General features: G+C 44.2%; 1 protein-coding gene across 1 annotated transcript in view; it reads left to right on the top strand.

The window, feature by feature from the left end:
- The first annotated feature begins 2,410 nt into the window (after window positions 1-2,410).
- TSNARE1 (t-SNARE domain containing 1) overlaps window positions 2,411-14,677 on the top strand; it is a 306,679-nt gene continuing 294,412 nt past the window's right edge. Inside the window, exon 1 of the mRNA XM_010584213.1 lies at window positions 2,411-2,495. Coding sequence (XP_010582515.1) covers window positions 2,411-2,495 — 85 coding nt within the window. The remainder of the gene's footprint in view (window positions 2,496-14,677) is intronic.

The following is a 14,677-nucleotide window of genomic DNA, read 5'->3' as shown; positions in this document are numbered from 1 at the left end:
TCCTGAGGTCAGTGAGGAAGGAGGGCAGGAGGTTGATGCCCCCGCCGCCTGTGGTGAGACCAGACAGCAGGCTGTCCCCCCCCAGCCCACGGAGGGGAGTGGGGGAGCAGATGCCCCCCTGCAGCCTGGGGAGAGAGGAGCCCATGCCGGAGCAGGGGGATGGATGCCCCACAAGATGGCCGCCGCTCCATGGGGAAGCCTGCGCTGGAGCAGGCTGGGACTGAAGGTTGGCCCGGGGAAAGGACCCACCCCAGGGAAGTTTGTGAGGAACTGCAGCCCGCGGAAAGGGATCATGTTGGAGAAGTTCGTGAAGGACTGTCTCCTGTGGGAGGGACCCCACGGTGGAGCAGGGGTATGGATGCCCCCCAAGATGTCCGCCGCTCCCTGGGGAAGCCCGTGCTGGAGCAGACTGGGACTGAAGGACTGCGGCCTGGGGAAGGGACCCACACCGGAGAAGTTTGTGAAGGAATATCTCCCGTGGGAGGGACCCCACAGTGGAGCAGGGGATGAGTGAGGAGTCCTCCCCCTGAGGAGGAAGGAGCGGCAGAGACACCGTGTGAGGAACCGACCCCAACCCCCATTCCCCGACGCAGGGGGGAGGAGGTAGAGAGAACTGGGAGTGGAGTTGAGCTGGGAAGGAGGGAGGGGTGGGGGGAAGCTGTTCTCAGGTTTGGTTTTACTTCTCATTATCCTTGTTCCTTGTTTTGATTTGATTGGTATTATTTTAAACTGATTTTGGTCTTTCCCCAAGTTGAGTCTGGTTTTTGCCCATGACCGTAAGTGGTGAGCTATCCCTCCCTGTCTTTGTCTTGACCCACGAGCTTTTCTTTATATTTTCTCCTCATCCCACCAGAGCTGGAGAGGGAGGAGTGAGCAAGTGGCTGCGTGGTGCTTTGTTACCGACTGGGCTGAAATGACGACAGGGTGCTTATAAGAAAGATGTGGATAAATTTTTTAGCAGGGCTTGTAGCAATAGGACAATGAGTAATGGTTTTAAACTAAAAGAGGTAGATTCCAACTAGATGTAAGGAAGACATATTTTACAATGAGGATGGTGAAACACTGAAACAGGTTGCCCAGAGAGGTGGTTTCCAGGGTTTTCCCTGGAAACATCCAAGATCAGTTTGGATGGGCTTGGAGCAACCTGATCCAGTTGAAGATGTCCCTGCTCATTGCAGGGAGATTGGACTAGATGACCTCTCCAACCCAAACTGTTCGATGATTCTGTGGTACTGCCATTGCACTGAAGGGATTGCACATGCTCGTTGGAGAGGATGGTTTGTTGGCCCAAATTTTTTGTTTTTCCTTCAGTTTACAAGTAACATTTATAAGACAGAGCAACTCCCTACATGGAGGGCAGGTGGTATTCCTAGTCATCTCATACCAGTGTGTTCTCTCCACTGGACTCTCCCATGCTGCTACACTGCACCATCACTGCCTGGTGAAGGGCTACGCTGTAGGCAGTGTTGTCGTCTTTTTTTGGGGAATAAGTCTCTATCCTCAGCCTCCGGATTTTCCCTGTTTGGAACATTTTTTCATAGTCTTGGTGTAAGGAAGCAGCAGCCAGGTTTGTTCCTGTATCATGCCCCAACTGACACAGAACCTTTATCTCTTCTCTTCCTTTGCAGTCATCATCTCCATGCCTTAGGTTTGAACCAGTTTTAATATCAAAGTACTGGGACTTTGCTGATATGCTGGAGGGTACCTGGGGCCCATGGTGAGACAACACCTGTGGATGGGGAGGTGGGAAGGGGGAAGAAATAGTCTTTCTCTGGCAGTGCTGCATTGATTTCATCCTGCTGCTGGTACCTTACTACCTTAGGCCTTGCAGGCCTTACAGCTTTTTTTTTTTTTCCCAACCAGCAAGGAGAAATAACTCCAGCTCCACTATTTATACTAGAGTCCCAGGAGCTTGTAATATAGCAGTAAACTGTCTCTTTTGAGAGCTCATCAAGACTGCAGTATGATGGATAGACTTCTAGCTAGCTGCGTAGTGGTAATGTTCCAGAAGACAGCATTACCTTTGTTTTGATCAAGTGCCTAGTCTTTGCCTACCAGCTCAGGATCTCAAAGCACTTTGTGAACAGTGAGGAATTAAAAGTCTTGCCGTGGCTGAATCAGATAAATGGTCTCCCTTTGTCACCGGAGAAGGTAAGGCACAGGGAAGTCAAATAACTCGTTTGCCCCCAAGATCAGTGGTAGTCCAGGAGACCTGGATTTTAGTGCTTTTATTTTTTGCAGGTGGGCATCCTGAAATTTGGAGATAGTCCTGTATTTTTTTTCATTTGCCTTTTTTTCCCCCTTTTTTCTTAGAATACTGGGGTTTAACTGACTTTTAACAGTGTTGTATCTGTCTTTTTCCGTTTTCTTAGGTTTGAAGTATAATCCGACATCTGTTGCTGTCTAGAAAATGTCTTATGGATCCATTGATGGGAGTGGATTTGGGAGCAGGAATCCATTTGGAGGCCCTTCGAGACAAGGCTATCAACCCCTTGGTAAGGTATTGATCCCTTGCTGTAATTTATTCTACTTGACTCTCTGGAGACTGAAGTTTTACTTGCTCATGTTCAGTGTGGCTGATGTATAAATACAACATTATCTCCAGAGGTCATTTCTGACAGTGATTTTCAAAGGTGAAACCCAAACTTTTGTTGAGTTCAGTTTGGATGGTGAGGCACCACGTCTTACCATGCTCAGGACTTGAGGCTGCAACGTGGAAGAACAGCGCTGATGAGGATTTTGGAGGTTTTTTGAGGGGATTACAAGAAGAAACATAGTATATTCTCTAGACCTGCTCATGACTTTCCTTATCTACCGGTCACCTTTGCAAGAAGTTTGTCCAAATGGTTGCTCTGTGGCTGGCTGTAGGCACACAGATGATTGGAGTAGATAGGAAGATGTGCAAAGGGCAGCGGGCTGTGCTTCTACAGAGGGTAACTTAACTGCTGTGGAGGCTGCTTGAATCTGGGAAATGTGCTTGGATATGGCAGCAAGGTCAAAAACTTGCTCGGGAAATGCTGAAACCATAAACAGGGTCTTGCAAATGACTATGGATTCTATTTTTGTGGCATGTTTTTAAGAAAAGACCAGATGTGCTTTACTTACCTGTTCCCCCTTGCCCCAAAGGACTCTAGAAATGCTAAAGTAGAGAGAGAAAAGCATCCAGCTGTCAACGTGTGTATGTGAAATGGTCCTAAATGTGCAAGTCAAAGCTGTGCTTCATAAAAGCAAATTCATAATGTCCCTGTCATAACATGGAGTGCAGCTAATGATTATAACCTCCTGCTTTTGTGTGTTGAAGGCATTGACTCTACTGTGTCCCCTTCTTGACACAGGCAAGTTGTAGGAGGCGTCCTTTGCCAGAAGAACACTGGGTAGTGCAACAGTTGTCCCTGTTGACATGGGGCTGGCTTGTGCACGGAGGTGGAAGGTAGGTCTCATCCTGCCCACTTCTGAGCTGCTGTTCAAGAGGCCAGCCCTTGTGGGCATGGGCAGATAAGACCACATCTCTAGCTGTCCAGATGTGCGCTGGATCCCAATCCAGATGGGCAATTGCTGTAGGGCTTGATCTGGGTTAATCTAGTCTGGCTTTCAGCAAGGCTTGTTAGCTGGAGCATGTTCTTGCATTTAATTTGTGTCCTGGGTCTGGCTTGCCCTGCAGGGTAAGGCTGCAGTGGCTACAGTGTAGACACAACTGAGAGTTCAGACCTCTGCAGAAGCATCAGGAAAGGAGATCTTGTAACATGGCAAAGGGCTGTGTTATCGCTTTGCTCCAGGGAAGAACATCACTCCTCTCTTAAATTGCCTTTGATTTCGGCTGGGCTGTTCATTAATACAGCCTGACTTGGTTTTCAAGTTTTGAGGGCTGCAAATGTTGTTCAGGAAACATTCTGTTGTTTTGAAAATAGCAGTTCCCCCTGGATGGAAATATAAAAGAAGCATACAGTTTTGTCTTGGTTTTCTGTTTTCTTATGAGTTTGGGTATAATTATGATTTTTTTTTTTGAACAGGGAAAAGGTATTGAAGTAAGGGCAAGTTGTCTGTTCAGTTCCAAATAGTGATTTTTAGGCTATTCTACAAGGCAAAATTAAAAGCATAAAAGAAAGGAAGAATGGGATACTTGGGCACAATGAAAGAACCATAAGAAAAGAGAATTGAAATGAGGACTAGACAAATGATGAATCTCGGTGCATTGTAGTTTAGGTTAAAAAATCATGGATACTTATTGTGCTGTACGAAAGGACCACTATTTTTAATGCAAATGCACAGAACAATTCAAGACACTTGCAATCTCTAAATATTTGAAGAGATACCTTATTGTGCCCACCTTGTCCATCGTTTGGCGGTTACCGATGTGATGCTGAAGCCACTCTCAGTGGATTGCAAAAAGCAGCTGATATAGAAACATCAGCTTTCTCAAGACAGCCACGGTCTGTCGGCTGCCTGGCTGGACCCTGTTAACATGTTGGCTTATGTCTTGGAGTTGAGTGCTGGGTTCCCCTTCATGCATGCACAGGTCATCTTGGGTGGCATTGCAATGGACCAAGGTCCACCAGGGTTGATTTTTCCCAGCAAGCCAAAATTGGTTGCGGACTTGCTAAATACCGAGTTGGTCCCTTGGCTAGGCGTCCCTGTGGAAAGGATTGCAAGGGAGGGAACCTGATTGTGTTGGCAGAGGGCAACTTGGAGAAACTCTTCTCCGTTCTGTGTGTCTCAAATCAGAGATGTTCATCTGAACCTGTGTATCTCCCCATGGCCCTTTGCCATGGGAGACTGAGCAACACGTGCTGGATGTCTTTTGTTGTAGTACCCCCAAATATTGTCATTAATTAATTGTCAGGAGACTGTAATGCAACACTAATCATCTGCCTCCTGCTTCTGAAAGATGGATGACTTGCTTGCTAAGAAAAAACTGCCTGCTGTATTAGATCATGGTATGGCTGGAACAAAAGAGCGTGGCCTTCCTGCCGGCGTACGTATGTCTGCTCACAGAGGGGGGCAGACCTTGATGGACATGTTCTGCATGTGCTCTAAACCTCTTTTTCTTTTTATATCTGATAAATAAATAAAAACAGCATTCCTGCATCCCTGCAGATAGTTACTGTCCAACAGTAGTGTGTGGTCCAGCAGTAATATTCAGGCATCCAACAGAAAACCCTGAGATCCTGCAACAATAAAGGTGATGGGGGTGGCACTGCTTTGTAGCCTTTCGGTAATAAATTGGCATGGAAGTCACATACAAAGAAAAAGCAGGTTTCGGCAGCCCCAGCTCAGCCAGGGAGCTGGAGGCCTGTCACAGCAAGTGGTCGCAGGGTGGGATGTAGAAAAGAAGAACTGCTGGCGACTTCGTATTTGAAATCTTTAATTTCCTGAAAGAGAGCAAAGAAAAGGGGGCTCAGATTTTGTATGTTGGGTTTTTTTGTTTGTTTTGTTTTTTAATAAAGGGTGATACTACCAAGAGGGTGTCCTCTCTCCTAATACCCATCTGTCCATCTTGGCTGAGTTTCCTCCCTGCTCAATCCAAATGCACTGCCCAGGCTGGGAAGGATTAATTACTTGAAGGTGCTTCCCTTGGCCCTGGGTTGATGTGATGATGGATGGACTTACAGCCCATCATCGGGCCTGTGTCAGTTGCCCTTGCTGACCAGCCTAATTGGAGAGATCCACAGGCTCCATTTGCAGCAGTTTTGGGAGGAATCCCAGAGGCAGTTTGTGGAGGAATTTGGTTTGCCTGGGACTCCTGGGTGTCAGAAAACAGGTTCAAACTCTGCTTTTGATGGTGTTGCTGGATATCCAGGATTTTTTGTAAAAAAAGCAAGAATACTTTTTTTTCCCCCTATCAGAAATTGTTGGCAGGAAAGAGAGGTCATGCTTAGCAAAGCTCAAGTGTTCTGTAGCCTTAACCAGGGAGTACCCTAAGATGTGTCACAAGGAAGACCACCATGATTACTTGCAGTATAGCAGTTTTGGGGCTTGACAGTGTCATCCCACAGGCACTGAAGAACAGTGAAGAGTGGGAAGTGGAGGCGTAAGGCATGTCCCTGCTTTGCAGCTGTAAGTTATGACCTTCTCCAGCAGCATCTGCATTTCACGTCCTTCTTCTGCTCCCAAAAATTCATGTAAAACCAAGTGTTTCCCTGTTTCCTTGTAGGAGTTTCTCTGGGTTTCAGCTGTGCATTGGTGTTGCATGGAGAAGTTGGAAAGTAGGTAGTAGCAAGTTGTTGGGGGTTTTGTTTTGTTTTTATCTTTTAACCTGAGAAATGAAAAAGATTGGCACGACTTCAAAAGATTTTTTTTAAGTAATGAAACACATTTAAAGTAAACAGAGACCAAACACTGTACAGCAGTAGGAGTTAAACCCTGAATTCTTACGATTTTGATGTGTGCAACATGCACTCTCTACCATGTTCAGCCTATCTTCCCCAAACCGTCTTTTTGTGGGGAAAATGAACAAAACCTGCTAAACACAGGAAGGCATAAAGGTCAGGGAATTCAAATAGCTTGAATTAAAATGCCACAAGCCAGGAAATCTTTAACACTGCTTTTATTAACCTTACTGTGCCCTGGACATTAAAAGCCAGATTTGAAAGGGTGAGGGTAATTTCATATTCCAGAGGTGCAGTGTTTCTAGGTACACTGAAGGGACTGTTGGGTCAGTGCTTAATTTTACTGTGACTTCATCTAGACCATTTTTCCTTCAGTTGCTCGTGAAGATACCGTGTGGGACACTGGCCAGAGTTGTACTCAAGATATATCGCAAATGTGTCTTTCTCCTTGTCTGCTAGGTTGGTTATCTTGTCACAGAACAAAATTAGATTGGTCCATGCAAGTTGTTCTTGGCAGTGGTTGCTGGGTATATATCACCTAATTATCATCTTGATACTTAGCAATTGTTAAATGATTTGTTCTAACATTTTTCCAGGAATCGGGTCTATAATTTTCTTTGCCCTCCCCTCTCTACCACCTACCTGCTTCTGTGGTGCACCAACCAACTCTTGGGTGGAAAGTCACATGTAAGTGGTGGCAATGCTGTCTCTGTCCCATCTTAGCAGTTGGACCATCCTTCTGTCGTCTCCAATCCTATTTCACTCTTTTCCTAGCAGTTTTGGAAAGTGATTTGTCCTTAGAAAAAACATCATGGGGTTCATTGTTGCGTCCAGGTTGGCAAAGTCGGAGAGCTCATGTGCTGCACGGCAGGGAGTTGTTCATACCAGTCACGACCCTTTTGGTGGGATAGGGATGGCAAGAGCTCTGCTGCAGACCCAGGACCAGTGGCTAAAGCTGGGGTAGATATTCTGTAGACAAAACTCACTCAAAAGCTTGTGTATGAACAAGCACTGTGGCCTGACCACCATGTGGTCTCATCAGCTCTGGGTCTGATGGCAAACCATGGGAAGGAATCCACTGCCAGCTTCACATCTTGATACTGCAAAGTGCTGAAGCACATAACAAACTCTTAAGTACACAAGGAGTCCCCCTGAGCTTAATTAACATTAAGCAGGTGGTTAATCCTTTTGCTATATTGGGACCTGAATACTACTTTGTTTTTGCATTAGCTTCTCAAATGACTTCCAATACTTGCAATGTTTTGTTAAAGGGACACTGAAGCCCTTGGTCATTGCAGCATACAGTGTTGTCCAAAGGGTCTGGAAGGTGGTCTAGGTCTGGTTGTGGCAACTATTCCTCACTGGGGCAATGAGGGACCCAACCGTGCACTTAAATGTCCTTAGTATAGAGTGTTAGAAAGAGTTAAAAGTAGTGGAAGAAAGCAAGAACAAAATCTTTGAATCTTTTAGGAAGATTTAAAGCTACAGTGCAATATTAAGGGTGGTGTTATATTTTAAAAAAATTAAAGCCTTTAGAACTGAAGGATTGCACCGTGTCTTGGTCACGTTCAGTAATATAACGAAAGCGTGCTTTTGGGATGGAGTCCTGTCAAGTGTAGAATGAAAGGTGCTTTCTCTATCACCTTTTATGTGCTGTGTGTAGATGGGTTCACAAATATTACTCCAAGCTTACCACCTGGACTGTAAAGAAAGGGGTCTTGCCTCTATTTTATACAGCACTAAACAATAAAATGGCTTGTCAAATGTTGTGTAAAAAGTTTCTGAGAATCTTAATGATTGACTTTCGCTTCTAAGTCTTGGGTCCTGTCATGTTTTCTTGAATTTATGGGGACACAGAAGTAGAGGATGCAGGCGTCATATTAAATAAGTCATTAATTGGCCTGAAATAAAGTGCAAGTCAAAGTCTAGATGCAAACAATATAAAAAAATTATAATAAGATGATCTCTCCCATTAGACAACCTCAAAAAGCTTTTTGTGGCATCTACAGAGGAACTATTTCATGTTTTTTTCTTTGCTATTGTGCAAGACTTCCAAACGTTTTAAATCTATTTCCTTTAGTCCAGTTTCATTAAATTTAGAGGATATTCTCTGTTTTACATCCAGTTCTTAGAGATCTTAGCAGTTATTTAATGAATTAACAAGCCTAAACATAAAAAGACATATTAAAGAATAATGAACAACATGTCTTATAGCAAAAGGAATTGCCAGGAGAATTAACTTTGAAACTCTTTGTTTTGAAAACCTTTGCCCTATTGCTTCTAGCACTTTTAACATTATAATAAATGTTTCACTATAATCTCAGTATTTCAGGGAAGTTAAGTGGTTATGCATTTATTTATATAACTAGCAAAACCAGAAGACACCATTGGAATAAAAAAGTGTTTTAATGAAATATGTGAGGGTGAGCTGACAACTTCATAGCACTTAAAAAAAAAAAAACCAAAGAAACCAAAAACCTCTTGGGTAAAGATAAACTTTTTTTTCTACCAATTTTATTTGTTAGTCTTGGTCATCCAAAGCCATTTTACTGTACACATGCAAAGATCATGCCTGTGGTCCCAATCTTTAACAGAAAATCAGAAAGCAAAGACGCTGGCCTCTCCTTAGGCATCGTTCAGCTGGAAATGCGTTTAAACATCTCATCCTCTCAGAATAGCTTGCTCCATTTTCCACTCAATTACGGTCAAATTAGAAGTAGTTTAAGATCCTTTCCCTGCAGTCTGCTTGTCGTATGGGTAGATGTACCTTGATAGGGAAAGCAGAGCAGAATGAATGTGCTGTTTGTTCCTTTAGTTTCCCAGTGGGTGCCTGGTCGTGAACCCCGGACCTGAGGCTGTCCTCCTGGGATGTCTTTCCAGGTGGATGTATTTCCCTAAAGGAGACTGTCCTCTGCTTTAGTTTCAGCTCCTGAAATTAATACAGCTCAATGCTTTTTGCTTCTGGCTGCTCTTGCAGCTGGCTGATCTCTGGCAGAGCCAGTAAGCAAAGGCTTTTCCTTGTCTCAGATGCAGAGTGAAGAAAATTTAAGTTTTATTAAAAAATAAAGCTCAGCTATTGCCTCATGCAAAGTTTGTATTAGCTCTTGTTTAAGCTCTTCAGATCTGGACAAGATACCAATGCTCCCGAGATTTCTTTAATACTGTCAGTTCAATCCAATTCTTCTTTGCCAACTTTCTCAGTTGCTCAAGAGCACTTCTCCAGTTAGGAGAGCAGAGAGGTCTTTGCTTTAGAGCCCTTGACCAACAAGCCATGAGTGAGTGCTTGACTGTATTCCTGCAAGTGCTGCAAGGCTTCCTTAACAGTTTCTATACCCCTGGTCTTGCACCCTGTGCTTTGCATCCTCTTCTTTGCATCTTGGCAGCGTCAGATGCTTGGATCAGGAGCCTTTTTTCTTAAACTGTGCCTACAAATAAGTCTACCTGAAGCAAGACACAGCCGAAATTGAGCAGTAGGGTTACTCCATGACCTTGTATGAACATCTGTCCATGCTTGCTGAATGGGGATCCATGGGAAATAGGCTGAGGTTGGAGCTCCTCTTCTGCAGCTGTTTGCTTTTCCATCAGTGCTGTCTCACCGTGCACATCCCAGCACTCGCCTGTGACTTGCTGTGCTGTGCAGATGTACTAGAAGGGAGGTTATGGTCTGAAATCAGTGATAGATCGGGTCAGAGCTTATTCCCAGGCTGGCTCACAATTTGCTGTGCTCAGGGCTGCTGGGGCAGTGTCTGCATCCCAGTTGGGGTCATCCAGTCTTCTCCCCAGGGAGAAAGCAGAATCAGGCTCCAGACAGGTTAAATACTCCAGCCAGCATTTCTCCTGAGGTTCTGCAACTCCTTTGACGCTACGTGAAGGGGAGAGTCCCCAGATTTCACTGGAAAAGGTGGTGTCCAGGAGCAGGCTGTCGTTGCTAGCACAGGTTTATCCAGTCCATGTTGGATACCTTCTTCAGAAGGTGCTGGCAGTTCTTGCTGCCCTTGTAGCTTGCTAAAAGGTCTTTTTTTTTTTTTTTTTTTTTTTTTTTTTTCCGTGCACATCAGGAAACCAAGTGAGGTTGAAATTAAATTTGGCTTGGTCTGTCCTAGGTTGGATTGCAAGGATGTTAATGTGCAGTGAGTGATCAAATGCATGCTCCTTCTCCTCTGCTAATGCTTTAGTAACCGCAGTAAATTTGGGAATGGACATTACTGGGCATTGGAAGGAGTGCTAGAATAATATCTGGCATGATTTTGCTTTGTCTCAAGCATTCCCCAGGTACAAATCAGACATTGGCACAGCTCAGGTTGTTAGCATGGGTGAGAGTGTGCTGCAACACCCTGATCTTTGGCTGCAAAGCAAACAGGGATTATTTTTTTGTGTTGCAGAATTTCTGCTTGGGGTTTTGGCTGTTAAGAGTGACCAAATCCAAAGAATCTGAAACCTGGGATAAAGTTTAGGAAGGGAAAACTTAACCTCTGCTGACTGTGCTGTTGTAATATGGAAAGTGAGTGCTGCAGGGACAATGGGTGAGATGGAGCTCAGTGTATTTGTCAGGTTGGGGTGTATTTACATCCAATGTTATGGGCAAAAAAATAAATAGATATAAACTAGCAAAACCTCTGTGCATGAATGCAGCTCATAGCCCAGCAAGTCACTGACTTTTTGGAGAGCACATACATGTCCAGGCCCTGCTCCATCCCTCCTGCTCCTGCCTGCAGATCTCTGAGCCTCCAAGGAGGGGGATTTTTCTCCTCATTTGCTTGCACAGCCCTGGAGAAGCCCACAGCATCGCTTGGGAATATGTGGCTGAGTCACCTGCTCCTCTTAAAAGAAAAAAGGTTACGTACTCCTTTGCCTATTTGTAAGACAGAGCTAAGGTATGCATTTTTAAATGGATAAACAGGAATTTGTTTTAAACCTAGGTGGTACCTAATAGCCAATCTATTGTAAAATTTCTTATGCTGGGATTAATTCCTGTTTGACACATATATTGCTCTTTTTTTTTTTTTTTCTTGAAAGCATGTCCAAAATACTGAGACTGGAAGCTGCAGTCCACTGGTTTTCAGTACGGAATGAAGAACACTTTTTTTTGATGTGGGAGGAAAATCCTGTTAAACTTTAAGGTTCTGGACTTGAAAGTGTTGAACTTCTGAATCTTGATCACCTCTGCCACTGCTCTGTAGTGTGGCGTCGTGAAAATCTCTTAACTTCCCTGTTTTCTTGTTTTCTTCCTCTCCTGCTGCCTAGTATTGTCTAATTAATTAAATTCTTAAGGATGAAGAATAAATTTTTCTTAATCGATTAGAAGAATGGAATTTAGCATTATTTGTGCATGTGTGCTTTTTCCTTTTTCTCTTTGAAGACACAAATGGAGTTTTATAATATTTGTTCCTAGCAGCAAAATGGGAATGGACATTTATATAGATACTGAAATACTGTAGTGGTGGATTGCTGTTCTGAAACCTAACTACAGTGTTGTATTTATTTGCACTATGCGAGGGTAGACACAGCCAACCCCAAAATGTGTGTTACACAAGCAGAATATGGGTTGAGTAGAAAAAAAAAGAATAAATCTTTTATCCATGGTCCCAGTCCAGAAATATAATTTCTAATTCTCTTCCAGATTGATGTTTGCTTGGAGACAGACACTGGCAGCTAGAGGTGGGCAGGGATTAAAGATCAACAGTGAGGAAGGACACAACAGATGTAAACAGGTAGATTGAGGATTAGGGTGAATTAGTGTGGATGGAAAGCACTTAGGAGCAAGGGGGGATTTTAAATTGGAAGGTAAGACGTACGTGTTGCAGATCTTCCCTGAATTTCTCTGTTAGACTTGGATATTAATGGTTGGGATTCATGAGCACCTTTAGTGGCTGTTGATGTGGCTGAAGGTAATGACAGTCCCCACAGATGGTTGTAGTGGGGTGGAACAAGCAGCTTGCATAGGTTTTGAGGTGTGCAAGTGATTGTATAGGTGTTTCTAAACCCGATTTCCCATTGTTTCCTGATCCCAAGCTGGAAAACACAGGATGAAGAAGAAGGAATAAATCAAAGCCCTGCTGATTTATACATAAATGCCCAAATGCAATGAGCTTAGCCAGGAAAATAGCGCAAAGTTGGTTGCACTTGATAGCTCTCCACCTGCTCACCCCTTGTACTGCTGAACCATGGTATGGTGGTGCGAAAAGCAAGTGGAAAGCTCATGGTCTCTTGCCCCTGCGGCAGCTGGAGGATAGCTCTGCCCTCTCCCATCCCAGCGGTGTATAATCCCCTGCAGAAAATGAGTTTTATCCTCATTTGATGGATGAGGGATTTGTGTTGTGGAAGGATTCCTGCTCACAAACTGAACCCATTGCCTGCTCTGTTTCCCTTGGGGATTATATCCTAAGGTTTGAAGCTGGCATGATTTCCATGGAAAAGGCTTTCTCCTCCCCATTCCTGAGCTGGGGAGTTTTCCTTAGCCAGAGTCCCTTGTTATTAATTCTTGGTTATTCCCTTAAAACTGGGACTTCTTTAGCCAATGCAGTTTCTTGGCTTGCGATTCACAGGGCTTGCTCTCATCTAGCACTGGCCATCCTTTGAGCTGAGCTGTTTCTGTCCTGGTCTCATGCTTCAGCAGAACTGCGCATGAGCTTTGCTACTGGGATTTTTGAACATCTGCACAGTAGAAACCCAACAAGGTGTAAATTTGCTTTTAAATTTTAAAGGAATTACTTGAAAAAAACCAAAACTTGCTAGCGGACAGTCATGTAGATGTAGGTTTTCTTTCTCTTCTTTTAGCAGAACTGGTTAACAGCTATCTTCCAAGGATGTTCCTCTCTCTTCTCGCTGGATGGTTTCTTAGTCTGGAGAAGCACTTGAAGAAAGCATAATTTCTTCTGTCCTGTAACTGTGGGAGTTTGGTACAGGTTGTCATCACGGACACTTTGACTTGCCTGCAACTTCTTCCCTTGGCTGAGATGGAAATAAAGCATCTGGAGAGTGAAGTAGGGCAGGTTTTGCCCTTCAGGGTACTGCTTCTGCATACGTGGATGCCAGGGCTGGAGAAACCAGTGTCGAAGACTTGAAGACAGTCTTAAAGAACCATAGATCATGCTGTTAGTAATGCCTCTTCAAGCTATGAAGAGCAGGGCCTGTCTCTCACAACCTTTAGTTGTGACATCCCAAGCAGTACGTGCATTATATTCTCTGGTTTCCATGCCTTTCTGCAATGCACATGCTTTCTTGCCCCAAATAATTCATTTTTTTAGAGGTCAGGGTCAGAGACTGACACTTCTTGTTGTTTCAAAACTATTTGCCATTGTCATCCATGTCCCAGTCCACAGAGTCATGGGGGTTGGACAGAATGGCTCTTTTCTGGTAACACCGGGGAGTGTCCGCACTTCTTCCAAATCGCAGAGCAGCTTCCTTGGGCTAACGTACCATTTTTAGTTTTAATTGGGCTTAGTCTATCTGAAAAAACTTGATCCTTTTGTCCCTGGCAAAGACCCACACGTCTAGCAGCCAGGCTTGCTGCCATCTCACCAGATGGCCAGCAGGGCAGTGGCCAGCACAACTGTGTCACATCTCCTCTGCTTGGCAGCACACATTCCCAGGTGACTGTCACCATCCGCTTTGAACTTAAAACACACCGAGGGACTGACCAAACTGATGTGCCGGCTTTAATCCAGCCCCGCATAGCAGTAACTTTATTGAACGTCCTGGAAATAATGCCCTCTACTGCTTTATAAGCAGGTGGGGCTCGATGAGAAGATCCTCGTCTTTGAAATGTGCTGGGTGAGCAGGAGGGTGGCTTTGGGGTGTCCTCTTATCCCAACCCCAGGGTGGTTTCATGCAACATCTTTAGATGAACTAAGTAGGAACCGGTTATTAGGATGTCTGTGTTTCTTACCTTTCTCTGGCTGCTGAGGGCCACAGTGGGATGATGATACTTTTTTTTTTTTTTATTTCTATATGAACACATCCTAAGTACCTTAAAGATGCTTTTGTTCCTTCTAAACCCAGTGTTTTTAATGGGAGTTAAGCTTATACACTGAAGTGGGAGGCAGGTGGTAATTCTTGGGAGGTACGGTACCAGGATTAAAATATTCAAAAGTGGCCTTTTTTACAGCCTATATCCCATTTTCAGAAACACTTTTAAGGTCAGATCTCACAGGTCTCCAGGTATTTGATGATGCAGGTGGGGATGTGGGAGTGGATAGTCCAAGGCTCCTTTCTGCTCTGCAAGGCTTTTAAGGATATCTTGAAATACTACCTTTCAACCAAAGGCTCTTTTATAGCTAGTCAAACCCGAGAGGTCCTAAGTCCATTGGTGCCCAGAAATGTTCTGAAACAAGATACTTCGCAGAAATATT

The sequence above is a fragment of the Haliaeetus leucocephalus genome, unplaced genomic scaffold (assembly GCF_000737465.1).
Source record: "Haliaeetus leucocephalus isolate CR32 unplaced genomic scaffold, Haliaeetus_leucocephalus-4.0 Scaffold953, whole genome shotgun sequence".
Classification (NCBI taxonomy): Eukaryota; Metazoa; Chordata; class Aves; order Accipitriformes; family Accipitridae; genus Haliaeetus; species Haliaeetus leucocephalus.
This window is presented reverse-complemented; position numbering and strand designations above follow the sequence as displayed.